The sequence below is a fragment of the Rhea americana genome, unplaced genomic scaffold (assembly GCF_003343005.1).
Source record: "Rhea americana isolate MKP2758 unplaced genomic scaffold, rheAme1 scaffold_25, whole genome shotgun sequence".
Classification (NCBI taxonomy): domain Eukaryota; kingdom Metazoa; phylum Chordata; class Aves; order Rheiformes; family Rheidae; genus Rhea; species Rhea americana.
The window spans coordinates 1659631-1675116 of record NW_028186368.1 but is presented as its reverse complement, the minus strand read 5'-3'; the positions used below and the strand labels follow the sequence as shown (position 1 = coordinate 1675116).

General features: G+C 39.8%; 1 protein-coding gene across 1 annotated transcript in view; it reads right to left on the bottom strand.

Moving 5' to 3' along the window:
* The window catches only part of PDSS2 (decaprenyl diphosphate synthase subunit 2), a 125732-nt gene that overhangs the window by 72783 nt on the left and 37463 nt on the right, over positions 1-15486 (bottom strand). The window contains exon 2 of the mRNA XM_085306912.1: positions 38-169. Coding sequence (XP_085163038.1) covers positions 38-169 — 132 coding nt within the window. The remainder of the gene's footprint in view (positions 1-37; positions 170-15486) is intronic.

The window sequence follows — 15486 nt, the reverse complement described above, 5'->3', positions numbered from 1 at the left end:
CTATGATTCTATATCTCTAAAGGAAATCACTACATACCTGGAATAAATCCCACTGACCATGTTGTGCTGGAAAGAAAGTTCTGCTGTGCTGGGCCCTGCAGCTTTGGAAATCAGCAATATGACCAAACCTCGCATCTGTAAGTTATTCCGGCTATCGTAGACAAACCCCCTGCAAAAAGCAAAGAAAAAAGGCAAGTTTCTAACAATTCATTTTCACTGGTAATATAGAAATGGAATAGAAATACTTAGACCTCAGTGTGCCATCATTTCATTAAGTCTCTAATATTCACGTCTCCATGGAAATAAACTGGAGTTACTAATCATGATCTTTTGTCATCCTTTGCCCATAACTTATAATGAAACATTACTACTACAGTTGAAAATGAGTATTCAGGATTAAATCTTGTTTATTTCCAATGAGTAGCCTACATCCTGCATTTCTGTCAAGATGTCATGAAAGGAGTATTTCAGAATAATTCAATGTGATATATTGTAATGGAAATGTAAGAGACTTCAGTTCATTATTTGACAAACGAATAAGCCAGAAGAACTTGTATACCTCAARAAAAGAAAAGGAGTAAAAGTACAAGCAAAATCTATAATCTGAAATGCAAGCATTTAGATTTCAGAGTAGTTATCAGACTGCACAATAAACATAATGTGTCTAAGGATATTAGAAACAGAATACGCAAAAACTGATAAAAAATGATATAAGAATTTAAATGAAGYAAAGACAGGCTAACAGTTTGTTTTAAAGAAATGAACCGTTTTAAATGCTGTATCTTTAAATTTGGAGTCAGAAACCCTCCTCCAAAATCATTTTTGTCAAAAGATATTCTGAACGACCATTAAGATGTACCATCTCAGAAATTAACTTATTTCAAAGCAAGTTTTGTTTTCCTTTTGGACTGCAGAGTCTCAAATTTCATCCTTTCTGTCCTTGTCAAAGTCACCTTCTACTTCTCATAATCATTAATCAGGCCAAATAAATATTCAGATGAAAGGATAATATAGTCCAGATACCATTAAATTTGTAAACTAATTTCCAATAAATAAATAAATTAGAGCCCATTTCTCTGATATTATCCAAACATTTGCTAAACAAATCATAAACACTACACCACAGAGTACTAAGCATTTCAACCCATTTTATTCCAGAGTATAACCTTTTTATTTTTCAGTGATTAGTAAGAAACAGAACTTTCTTTAAAACAGYTGAATGAAAATTGAAGTTGTCTTAGTAATATGTTTGAATAAAGAAAACAATGGATGCAACTTAAAGTTTAGTTTGCATTTTTGCTCATTACATGTACACAATTCACAATGCAGATATGTCTTCAATATGCTATTTCATTGTCACAGACTTAAATACTAAAAATAAAGAAAAAGGCGTCATTTAAATAGCATCCTTCCACGTGAAAGTTCTTGTGCTACTGCAAATAAAACCTTGACTCCTTTTGCTGAGTCTTTACAACTGTTTCTACGGTGCTGGAGAAATGGACTAATGGAGATGTCTCAAAAAGCTCTCCATGGAGAAAAGAGTACCTATGTAGGTAGCTGGTGCTGAGCAGCTACTGAACTTGAAATTCGCACCTGCACTTATTTCASGCTCATACTTTCTCTTCAAAGCAGCCCTGAGCTCCTGGAGGCTGTCTGAATGCAGCTGCACCCTAGACACAGTGGTCACTGGTGACTGGCATGTGAGGAGGGTGGCATGACACTCCACCACAACCCACACCAGTTTTAGCTCCGGTGGGGCCCAATCAGCCAAATGAAGTCGCAGTTCTTTGCTCTTGCCTTGCTTATCTGTCCACACCCCATTTATTCTTTAGCCAGGCGGCCCAGGAGAGGCATGCTGCACCTCCAGCCTGGCTGGCTCTACACCACCACACTTGTAGTAACCCCGAGAGCCGTGGTGTTAAGAGAAGACGTTGTCAACTTCTGCTGTATTTCCCAAAAAGAGTGCAGATTTTGTTTTAAGGACCACATAGATACCAAACATTTTAAGTTAAACCTGAAATTTAGCCTGAAGCAGCACTAGCCACCAGTCTTAATCTGCAATAATGTGATTAAATGTTAATCTCTCTTAACAGAGCACTACAGCAAAAATAGAAAATAATGAATTACCTTTGCCAGCTATCTTAAAATCAATCAATCAAAATGATTCTGGAAATTATGAGAATATAGATAACTAATACTTCAGTGAAAGACATTCAGCAAGGACTTCAGCTCCTAGCCTCATGAGACTCAAATGTAGCACCCTGAGAAGAAACCACATCACAAGCCTCAGCTCTTCTTCCATCCTCAAAGACCCTTTTAAAAAAAAGCTGAATAAACCCAGCACACCAGTGAAAGTAAGACACTACAACACTTTCCTACAAGTGCACAACAATTTCTTGTAGATCAATTGTGCAGGATTTCCCAGCCGTTCAAAAGGAGGAAGGCTTGCATGGTTTAGGAACTGCTCCTGAGAAGGGACACTGCTGTGCTGCAACGCACAGCTTCGTTCTGCTTACCAGGTACACATAGGGAGGGATTTTAAAGACAGGGAAAGCTACTCGCCTTTGGCATTCTGTAAATTTATAACTTAAAAATCTTCATTCTAACTGCACAAATAACTTTCTTACAATATTGCAATGTGCAGATAACATAAAACAGCCATGGCAGTTAACCATTCACAATTTCATAGATTTCCAAAGTTAGAGCCACAATGAATGTGAAACTATTCCCCAAAAACAGGAAATAGGTATTTGAAATATTATATACCATATAATATCCTGTATATAAAATTCCTGACTGTCCTCTGCCTTGAGCTTTAGATGTCCACATTACTCATAACACACAAGTTATGCAGGTGATGCAACTAAATGCAAATATAATCTTATTTCCTCAGTGCTATCCACAATTCCATCATTTTAAAAGAAAAGGTTTTTTTAGGAAAAAGTTAACGGTACTCTCTTTTTCCATGTGTGTGTGCTGGTAAAACCAGAGTGCTTTACTACATGCAGAATTCCATCAGACATGAATAATTTTTTTTTAAATGTATAACAAATTGTGGCGATATTTTATAAAAATCAGAATATTTTGTTTTTTAATGTCCAGCACTCAACAGCTTGCCAAGGAACATGATTTTACTGAAAATGAGAAAGCTACCCACTAGAGGATTATAAAGCACTGGCTGTCAAATGAGCCATGGCCTGGATAGGTATTACTACAAACAAACCACTACAGTGCTTTTGCCTGATTCAAACCAGGGGACAGAGATTATTATTAAAGAAAAGTTGCTGTGCAAATACATAAGCATAGTTATAAGCAATAACAAAAAAACAGCTGTTTCAGAGCAGTTCAGGGGCTTGCAACACTGTTAGCAAGATTGCCTTGTTAGCAGAGAATTACCAGTGGGAAGTGCAGAGAGATGAGGTGGGGGAAGGACAAGGACTTACATGTGTAAAAATAAGGAACAAGATGCCTGTTGTTTCAAGACCTTAATTTGTTCATATAACCTATACGTTGCATATAGCTTACGTGTAAATTTAGTCAGGAGTTTCTATACAGTTCTATCACCAAACCAGTACTCAAAGTCTAATTCTGCTGAAGAACATCACTGAAGTTGTGTTACCAGCATATAACATACCCACACTAAAGCAAACCGTGCTCGACTTGAAACGAGTAACGCCTACGGTGATCAGCCTTTAGACACCAGAAACTACTGCAGCTACTTGACATGGCTTCAGGGGTCACATTCACATTCTGAATTAGGCTCCCAAGAGAGATTCTGCACAAGTAACAGCTCCACAAAAGTCTTCCAGATGGTGCAATTAGTCTTGATGGGTACGTGGCAGAAGACAGGTGCCTCTAGGGASAAAAGCGAACCGAGAGCAACCCCAGTGGCATCGTGCACACAAAAAAATACCCGCATCACGGCGAGACTCGGAAAACCTCTGCTGCACACCACGAGCGCGTGATCCGAAAAGACACATCAGCGTAATTTTGTTTGCTCTATCTTGAAAATTTTATACTTCATCCTTGGGGGAACACGTATGTAAAAAARGTAAGGGAGCCGAACGCACTACAGCAACCCAGTCTTGCAAAACATTAAGAATTTGGTGAAAAAGCATCTATTCTAGCTGTTACCCATGCGACGAAACAGCCTATTTGAAAAACGGCAGATTCACAGCTTTAAACACCAAAYATCGTCTGCAAAAACAAACGAACGGAGAGGTTAACCTTGCAGCACCGGGGAGAGGAGCCCAGCTCCGAGACAGGCGCCGCGCAGCCGCAGCAGGCTCGCGCCACCCGCTCAGGCGCTGTCGCCCTGAACGTTTTGCGCCGGCACGCAGAGCCGCCGCGGCAGGCTGCGCAGGTCGGAGATGAACCTCCGGTAACCGCCAGCGATGGCTGAACTCCACCRGCGACGCCGACTGGTACCCGCGACGCCCCACGGCACCTACCGCAAGCGCCGCTCYGCTTACTGAGCGATCGTGATCGCGGACCGCAGAGATTTTCAACTATTGGCGGCAGAGCAGATCATGAGGCGAAAGAGAGCTCACGCTCGCACCGCCTTTTTCATTAAATCCTGTGAAATTAAACAAAGGCAAAGAAACGCAGCAAATACAACAGCTACTGTAGGGAGGCGAGCGGACACGGACAAAACGGAACGGTACCAAACAGCAGAAAAAAACGCGGGCAACTGTAAAATAAACCTATTAAATAGAGTACAGCTACGTGAAGCAACGCTAGTTCAAATTCAGCTAGTGAAAACGCAGAACAGATCTCCAGCCAAAACGAAAGCGGTAAGCTCTACCCACCGGCCCGCCGCAGAGGGGGCGAAGGGAAAAATCACCGGGCTTCCGGGCTCCCCCGGGGACGGGGCAGCGCCGGCCCTCCTCGCCGCGGATCSGGCCGGGCGGCTGCGTGCCTTGGTGTCGCCAAGGCTTGGCCTCCCTCCGCAGGGGACGGCGAGGGAGACGGGGATGAGGCCCTGCGCGCACCTCAGCCACTGCCCTCCCGTCCCCGGCCGGAGGAGGGAGGAAGAAAACAAACAAACAAACAAAAACACTAGGAAGAAGATAARAGAGTCACCTGCTCTGCCAGCTTTAATAAAAAGCAGCCGGGAAAAAGTCTGTACTACCCCGCAACCAAAAATCAATTACACTGAGTGAGAAAATTTATAAGCCTAGAATCATGTCAATGAAAACACTGGCTAGTTTTTGGCTGAAATAAAAACTGTTAAGGAAAAAACAAAAAAACAAAAAACAAAAACACCCCTCACACCCAGCTCTATTCAAACTGACAATCCCAGATGTGGTAACGTAAACACAATTTTAAATCTATTACATCCAGGGAGAGTAACATCTCTTTTGCTCTTAGTCAGACAGGTTAACAGGATATAGTTATGGTTGCAGGTCCAGGGTACATTAAAAAAAATCCCCCAAAATTCATTACAATCAACATTTTTAAACCCAGCACCAGAGGTAAGCCAGCGAGCTATTCCGCAAGCCTGTCAGCTCTGTTAATGGAAATGCAGGAGTGCTACTAGCCTCCAGCCTTTTAGCCAATTTGCTTTATTAATGACTTGCCAGAAGTAAATAAGAGAAACTCTCCAACATACCCATTTTTTTAAATAGATGTTAAACCACTGCATCATATACACACCTCATGATTCACCATCAGACCATACGATCACATTCAAGTATGCGTACATGTAAATAGTCAGAGCATTCATTCAGTTACATATTTGGTACATGCTAAAGGCAGCCTACAGTCACTTATTTTCACCCGCTATTGAAGTTTCAAGGCTGTATTAAATCCCTCTCTACACAGCTATCCCTACTTTTGTACTGGATACCTTCAAAATCTATTAAAAGTACGAATACTGGTCTGTTATGATGGCAAAACCCAGATCTATAAAAGSGATTGGCCCTGCTGTGTCAAGTGTTTTGAACAAAGTTGAGCAGGGGAGAGAAGATGAATTTGCATTATAAGGAGAGAAGGGAATTTAAGAATGGGATTCCAAATAATCACCCAGCCATTGGAAATGATCCAAAGAAGGACAACTCTGAAGCCCACGAGCTGCCGGGACTTCAACGCATACTGGAGGCTGCAGAAAATTACCTGCGACTTTCAGACACTTACTCCTGGYTTGGGCACCTAAACCTCTCTTTGTGTACAGAAATCAAGTTTTGAGTTCAGAGCAGGTGTAGTTTTTTTTTTTGGTTGGTCAGTTTTTAAGCATGAAAAGAGGTTGCGATGGTGTTGAGGCTCCTTTTTTAATGTAGCAATCTAGCAATTAAAATATCTACCCAGTTAGAGACAACTGGCATCCTGGATCAGGTCGGGCTCAGGGGAACTGAAATTCACACCTCTCACTTTGCACGAAGGTGTCCTTCCTCGCRAGGCAGACAGCAGGTTGCAAGAGATGCCTTTCTAAGCAGCATTCCCATTCAGCCTGTCGCTGCACAAAAAGAAACACAGGATTTCAAAGATAAAGAACGTGGAGGACATAAAAGGCACAATGTAATATAAAGCCACCAAGAACTTAAGGTATGAACGTGAAGACAGAATGCAAACAGAGTGTTTGCGATGGCACAAAGTTGTTAGAGATGCCCGTGTCTGTAGCAGCTCTTCATCCAAAGCAGAAATACAGCAATTCAGAAGCAGCGTAACCTCTTCACTTGTTATGTAACGCAACCTCTGAGCAACTCTGACCACCACAAGATGCGATGCTTGGACGGTGAGGACTATACCAAAAAGGTAATTCGCTTATGCGCAAGAGGCATAGTTCTAGTAAGAAACCTGCCTGAAGACTCCAGGTTCTTGTCTCTACCTCTACGGCTACATACTTTGTGCTAAGGAGTCACTGAGTAAGTTACACAAGCAAATGTTTTATTTGTGTGTTTCAACCTGGCTAGCAGCCTTCAGAATACTTCACGAATCACTAACAAGACTGAAAAATGCTCAGTTCAGCCAAAATGGTAGCATTTTTCAGGATGCAGTCAAAGAGCTCTCAGACACCTAGTCTGTTGGGGACAGCAACCAAAGATGACTCAGCCTATACTTAAAACACAGCTTGTAGGAAATCTGCATATTTAAGCGTCCTAGGTTCCGGCTCTATCTGGAATCCACAGAAGGTATGTTTTAAAAATTTTTAGTGTTCTTCACAAACTGAGTAGAAACAGAGCAATTGCTACCTCAGCTGCTTCCTCTTGGAAGAACGTTGCAAATTCTAGAATAAGAGATTCAAAAATCCAGATTTTTTTTTAAAAAAAAACATAAAAAACAAAAAAACCCACACAACTTACAACCAGATCATAAGCAACTCATGAAATTTAACAAGGATAAATGCCAAGTCCTGCACTTGGCATGACTAACCTTCTGTGGACTGACTAGCTCTGCTGGAAAGGTCCCAGGCATCCCAATGGACAGCAGACCCTGGCAGCAAGGAAGATAAACTGCGTGCGTGGCTGCATCAACAGAAACACAGCCAGTAGACTAAGGAAGGTGATTATTCACCTTTATTCAGCACTTATTAGACCACATCTGTAATACTGCATCCAGTACAAAAGAAATCTTGATAAACTGGAATGAGTTCAGCAGAGGGCCTGCCAGATAGTCAGGGCTGGAGCAATGGCCCCTTGAGGAAAGGCTGATTGACCTAAGGAGCTTGCTCAGTTTGGAGAAGGCTTCAGGACATGCAGTAGCAGCCTTCCAGTACCTATGAGAGGGTTACTATGACAGAGCTAGGCTCTTCACTGCAATGTATGACAGGAGGATGAGAGACAACAACTATGAACTGAAACAGGGAAGGGGAAAAAAAAATCACCATGGGGATAAGTATACATTGGAACAAGGTATCCAAAGAGGTTTTGGAAGCTCCATTCTGGAAGGTTTGCAAGACCAGGCTGGACAAAACCCTAAACAAYCTAGTCTGAATTCAGCTTTGACTGTGCTCTGAGTAGGATGTTGGACTGGAAACCACCTGAATGAGATGTTATTCTCTTCCACAATAACAACAAACAGCTGCTCMGTTTTCACAGGATTTTGCTGAAAAGAAAAAACATTTCTTAATTAAAAGCAAAACAATCCATGTCRAGTTCCATCACTGCATTGCTTATTAAATGCAACCTTCATGGAGACTGTGTGTTTCAAAAGCTACGCTTAGAATGGCAGAAGAGCACAGAACTTGGAGAAGCAAGTTACATCATTCTCAAAACAAATTTATCATGAGGAAAAAAAAATCTTAAAATCTAAAATTTTGAAGGATTTCTAGGAAAAGTCAAGAGTACCCTTCAAAATCAGAAGAGACTGGACTCCTCTCTTCTGGGAGCTGGTTCTTCAGGCTTTTCCAACCACCTTTTGATCTCAGCTATAAGATCAAAAAAAAAAAAGTGTGGAAGAGATTTTAGAAAATTGAATGGGGTCATACAGACCAAGCTTAAGAAACTATGGAGATTTGAGCAGATACAAAACAAATACTGATGCTTGGCCTTAGTAGTTTATGATATCTTAGTATTTATAGCTTCTAGAAACTCATACAGCCTTAGAATTACTGAAAGAAAAATGTTTTTCCTGGAGCCTGTAGAATCCCACTGAGACATCCATATCAGTCTACCATTCATTACTACTAGATTTATTGTTTCCTAAACACAGGGTTATTTGAATCATTAACATGAAGAGCAARTGCATATTTGCATGCCACTTTACAGAGCTTCTAACGTACTTATTTTCTTTATGAGAGGTCATCCCCTAGGATGAGAAATCAGAAGAGCTGCCTTTAAAAACAAAATTTCTAAACAAAACAAAAACAAACAAAAAACCTTCCAAAGCCCAATTTTCTGCAAAATTTATGAGCAACCAAGGACCAAGGGGAAAGACTTTTGCTYGGCAGGAGAAAGAGGACAACTAATTTTTTCACCTGGATGAAAAAATACAGCAASAGATTAACTAAAGTTTCAGCAGAGTTAGTTTTCGGTTGTAGAGTCATTTAGGATCTAAAGACAGCCTATTACAGATGCTAAAAAAAAAGTCAAAAAAAATAAGGGCAGCTACAATCAGATATGATCTCAAAGCTTAATTATTCAGAAAAAATGCAAATGAATTTTGGCTCTAGCTAGATTTTGTAGCTTTCTCCCCATGTACAGCTGGCAGATAACATATATGCAAGTTGAAATGTAAGAACTAGTTTTGTGTTATGCATTTTTAATACACTTGCTAAAAACAAGCAAACAAAAAAAACTTAGGGACATCAATTTTTTTTTTATAAGCCATCAGTAGCCCAGAAATAAGAATGTGTGTGGTGTTCTTTTTGTTTGTTTTCTAAAAAGAACATCACYGTCCCTACCCCAGATCTGATGAGTGGTGGAGGGCATAGCAGAAAGGACTACCTATAAGGATGACACTAATGACACCACATAGGAAAAAAAAAATAATCAACTACCATTTTCTGCTGTTTTTCCTGGTTAGCGTTTGACTTGATCTTGGAATACGATGTGGACAGCAGGCTGGCAATAGTCTAACACCAAAAAATGCAGTTAGTGTCTGAGTGCAATTACTCTGAGCAGCAGTAGCTTGCCGGTCTGGCATCCTTATTTTTCTAACCACAAATACTTAGACAGAAGACTAATTTTTTGTGTGTCTGATTTTTCCATCAATATTTACTTCATTTAAGCTATGTGGGAGGTCTAGCACCCCACTGTCAACCAATATCAACAAGTCTATTCAAGCACAAGACTAACCTTTTGAAAACAGGCTTTCTAGGATGCAGGAATAAGCAGTAAAAGAATAGCAATATTCAAGAAGAGTTCTGTGAATGACAGAAGTATGATTAGCTTCACAAGGCTAATGAATTCAGACACCTCTAGAAGTCCAGTGTCACTTGAGCAAAATTGTAATTGTAAAGCCTGTCATAAAAATGTATTTTGCATTAAATAAACTCTACCAGGGGAAATGCAAAATGAAATAGGTCAACTCCTGGCCATTATCTCATGATAAAAATGCTCACAGCATGTTTTACAAATGGATGAAACATAAAAGGCAAAAATGTTATGATGTGCATTGTCATTACAGAATGATCTAAAAAGTTCATTTAACCTTCCCTACTCAACAATATTGCTATATAACAACTTAACTAATATTCAGCATTATTTGGATAAATTATAAATATTTATTCTCTTAGAGCATTGAAGGCTCTTTACTAGCAGTGAAAAACACAGAGGTTCAAAGTTGAGTACCTTAGTGAATCGTTTTCAGTTAACGCAAGTCRCTTAGTCCAAATACACACTAAGAATCCCGTAAATACAAATCTTTCTTTTAAATACCATGGCTGACAAMCAATCCATGCCCCTTGTCTAACTGCAGCACCTCTTCTAAAAATTCTAYATTTGTCAGTGTCTACTGAAGTTACCTGGTTATATACAGTAGAAGCCTTTCATACACTGCTGCATTTCTGCACCAGTCTTAAAACACAGTGGGGAACCAGGACAGAAGCAAGGCAGCAAAAGGCAGCTCCACAGTCACAAATGGGAAGGAGCAGAAATACTCTGAGATCCTATGACAAATGTAGATACTTCCAAACACTACATACTATTGGCTTTTCAAAGGTTCATTTTATGTTTAAAAAAAGAGTTTTAAGCCAACTGCCAACAATACAGACAAACCTATACCATCATCACACTTACTAGTATTATCTTCATTTGATGTTTTTCTTTAGATCATTAATTTGAGACGGTCTCTTCACAGCAAGACCCAGTCGGCTGGCTATGTTAACTGAGATGCATCTGTTCTTTTACTCAGGTAAGAAATACTTCCTATTTTTGACTTCCATCCAAATCCTGTCGTTTCCACTCCACTGTGTCAATATCACAATCAGGCTAGTTTGAAAAGAAAAACCTCCTTTTACAAAGATAAACACAAAACACAGCAACTATCCACCCTMTTTTCCTGGATCAGTGCTAAGCATCAAATAAGCTCATTAAGTTTTGAATGGCATATTTTAAATTTATGAAGTTATGAAACAAGATACAGCAAAAAATGCTGAAAGCATTTTACAGCAAAGCAACTGTTAGAAAAAAAATTACAGGAAAATTCAGCGTTTTCTATTCTTTTTCATCAGAAAAAGACGACTTAGGAAGGCTTGAGAATTTAAGCAAACACTCGTGGTTTTAGAAATGTTGGTTTCCGTGGCAACCAGTAAGGTCTTCTTTATATAGCATTATAAACAGATGGTAAAGAGTGGTCATGTTTGCTTCTTTGCCAGCATATCAATTGAACTGCTGTACTACTGTATCTAATGTTTTAGCGTTATTAGGTAACATGGGTATTTGAGCAACAAAAATCTACAAATCAGACATGCTTAACTAAATGTCTATTTTTTTTCCACAAACACATGAAGATTCTCAACAGTAAAGTCACTGTAGTCTATATAGTCAGCAGGCTCCTTTGGCAAGGCTTTTTTATAAATGTTTTCTCAGCACTTGCCATGCAGGGCACATTACTACCACAAATATGAATCTGACAGGGATTAAAATAATGAATTTGAACAGGAAATAAAAAATGTGACTATATTTACACCCACTGGTATTAAAGCATGCTTTAGAAATATATTTTTGTTATAATACACCTGAAATTTTTTGAAGACGGCATTGTGAGGTGCAAACTCACTTTCATCATGTCAAAATAAGTAGTAGCTATTCTTGTAACTGATTCGTGAAATCCCCCTCCAAAAAAAATTCTTTTTCCATCTTAATATTTCAGTTACAGTTACATTACAAGATATAGAAGAGCTCTTGTTTTACAGATGTCTGCAACCACGAAGAGAATTTGATTTGGTACAACATTTGCTCTGGCACCTCTCCGGAAAAGTTTGCAGCAGTAACAAGTAGCAGCTCATGCTAACACAGACTCCTGCCATTGCATTCAGCTTACTCCTCCAGCATTTTACATGTCTAGTATGTCTCATGCTATAAATCAGAAACAAAACAAAAAAGGTAGAGGAAAAGCAGGAGCAGAACTCATACTAGGTTGACTGCCACCATTACAGGAGGCCAACTTGCACATTTTAGATGAAACTATTATCTGCATTTTAACCACATTACAAACTACTTTACCAAACTATTACAAAATACAACACTACTCATAAATCTGATCTGATCATGCCATTTTCCATGTCAATCAATGCTTGCACATGAAATCCCCATAAAACTGTAATTAAAAAAAAAAAAATACAATAGTAGAACATTTGGGAAGTCTGGTATTTTTACTCCAAATACAAGTTTCCAGGACCACTCCTATCCAATCTGCTATCAATGTCACAGTAGTTACTACTGGTAAGTTTGAAATTCAACAACTAAAAGCCTCACTCAACTCAAAACTCTCAGTGACCACTCAACTTCATAAAACAATAAATAATACATTTTGGAAAAGTATAAATTACTAAAGATGTGACTATGTTTGGCAGATATCAAGAGGATAACAAGCAATCAATATTCACAGAGARGCCAGGAATGTGCTACAGTATGGATAAGGAGTATCCCATACATCAAATAGGACTACATTAAGGGACAAAATAATAAGTTCTACGAAAACATATTTGCACAAGATTTATCTGTTTCTAGTTTTGTATTTATCCATTTTATACCAAGCAATTAACTATAATTTAACCGTAGAGTCCCGTCCACCAAAATCCCACCATGTTCCACCACTGCTTAGAGCTGAATTATCTCCTATCAAAGCTCCACTGCAATGCAGTGCCAGGCTAATAAGTTCTGCACTTTAAGTTCATATCCAAATATTGGCTTTTTCTAATTACACTGATGACTATCTTCTGATGAAGCAATGGTGGGAGAACTCCATACCTCTGCATTTTCACTGAGCACTATAGCTTTGAGCAAAGCATGCCTGCTCTGTGTCTAGCTCTTGCTTGCAGAGAGGTTCAAATTCAACATGAAGAATGGGAAGTGTTTTCCATCATGATTCAGTGTCTAGTTTTAGTCTCATGGTTACAGAACTCCAAATACTAAATTGCGTTTGACTAGCTGAAGTGCAACGAAACCATTTTCCAAGAGAAGGCCAGTCAGCTGAGTCCTATAGAAAAGATGGACAAGTCTCTGCTTTAGTGGCTTCTGTTTAGAGATGGGACGTAGGCAGACTTGATCACAACAGGATGAAATACCTAAAATTTCTCCAGGCTGATAGCTATCTTACATTCTCAAAGGACAAACCAATCTACTTATGTTTCCTATATACTCGGAAGAAAAAAAGAAAGGGAAGCATCTAAGTTACACAGCTTGATTTCCTTCTGCAGATTTCCAAAGGCACCTCTTTCACTAATTGCACATGCTGTTGCACTGAGAAGACTGCGCTATCTTCCCTGCGTGAAGGATCTAAAACTTCAGTAAAATAAGAATCTCAAGTGAATCAGATTTAGCTTAAATGCAGTTACAGCAAACCAGACACGAGCTTCGGATTCTTCTGGAAAATGAAGACTAAGGAGACAAACCTTTTGAATACATGTAAATAATTGCAAGAGCCTCTAAGCCAAATGCAATTTCTCAGATTAAAATTATCTAAATCTTATCTTAAATCTAATCTTTCAATTATCTGTAATTTTTAAGATTGAAATAATTTTAATAATTCAAAGAGATATGTCAGTTTTCACAATTCTACTGTGGAAGAGAGTAGAGTCTCTTAAGATCATATTATCTAAAATTCTGTCATGAGTTAAATAAAGAAGCTAATGGCTGTTGGAAATAGTTGATGGAGATTCTGGCCAGTGATTTTGCAAAGTTGGACAGTAAAGAAGACATAAGAATTTACTTTAGACCAATGAAAAAGTCTGGAGGAAAGAAGACTTACCCTTGGTGGAGAGAATCAGGTTAGAGAACATTTAAACAATCCACAAGTCCATAATGGGACCCTGACTGGATGCATTTGAGGGTGCTGAGGAAGCTGCTGCTYAATTGCAAGGGCACTCTCAATTACCTTTGAAAGATCATGGTGATCAGGAGAGGTTCCTGAAGACTGGAAGAAAGTAAATGCCACCCCCATCTTCAAAAAGGGGAAGGAAGAAGATCTGGGAAACTATAGACTAGTCAGCYTCGGCTGATCCCTGGAAAGGTGATGGAGAAAGGATTTTGAAAYACATGAAGGACAGGAAGGTGACTGTGAATAGTCAGCATCTATTTTTGAAGGGGAAATCATGCTTGATCAACCTAATAGCCTTATATAATGAAATGACTGGCTTGGCAGATGAGTGGAGAACAGTTTATTTTTTAAAAAACTTCAGCTTCAGTAACGCTTTTGACACTRTCTCCCAAAACATCCTCAAAGACAAACTGATAYAGTACAGATTAGATAAGTGGATAGTGGGGTGAACTGAAAACTGGCTAAACTGTTGGACTTAAAGGGTTGTCWTCAGTAGCATGAAGCTCAGCTGGAGGCTACTCACCTGGCCTCAAGCATAGCCCAGGAGTTAGTACTGGAGCGAATACTGCTTAACCTCTTCATTAATGACCTGGACAATGTCACAGAGTGCATCCTTCGCAAGTTTTCAGACAATACAAAATGAAGAGGAGCGGCTGATATACCAGATGGTTGTGCTGCCATTCAGAGGGACCTCAAAAGGCTGGAGAAACACGCTGACAGGGACCATCATGAAGTTCAACAAAGGGAAATGCAGAGTCCTGCACCTGGGGAGGAATAAGTCCATGCACCAGGACAGGAGAGGGAACAACCAGCTGGAAACCAGCTTGCAGAAAAGGATCTGGGGGTCCTGACAGACAAGTGGACCATGAGCCAGCAGTTTGTCCTCATGGTAAATGATGCCAACAACCTCCTAGGCTGCATTAGGAAGAGCACTACCAGCAAGTCGAGGGAGGTGATCCTTCCCCTCTACTCAGCCCTAGCACATCTAGGGTGCTGGGTCCGGGTCTGGGCTCCCCAATACTAGGGAGACAGGAACATAATACAGCGAGTGTAGCGAARGGCCACAAAGAAGATGAAGGAAACAGAGCATCTCACATATGAGAAGAGGCTGAGACACCTGGGACTGTTCAGCCTGGAGAAGAAAAGGCTCATGAGGGATTTGATCATGTTTATAAATATCTGCTGGGTATAAATACACTTATAAAGCATTGTTTATAAATATTTACATTTATAAAGATGACAAAGTCAGACTATTTTTTCCTTCAGTGGTATCCAGTGAGAGGACAAGAAGCAACGGACAGAAATGGAAATATAGGAAAGAAAGAAAGATCTAGTGTGAGGGTGATCAAACATCCAAATAGGTTGCCCAGAAAGGTTGTGGAGTCCTTGCAGATATTCAAAAGCCTACTGAACAGAGTCTCGGGCAACCTGCTCAAGCAGAATCACAGAACAGGTAAGGTTGGAAGGGACCTAGAGCATGGTAGACAGGGTTGCATCCAGGCAGGCCTTGAGTATCTCCAGAGAAGGAGACTCCACAACCTCTCTGGGCAACCTGGTCCAGTGCTC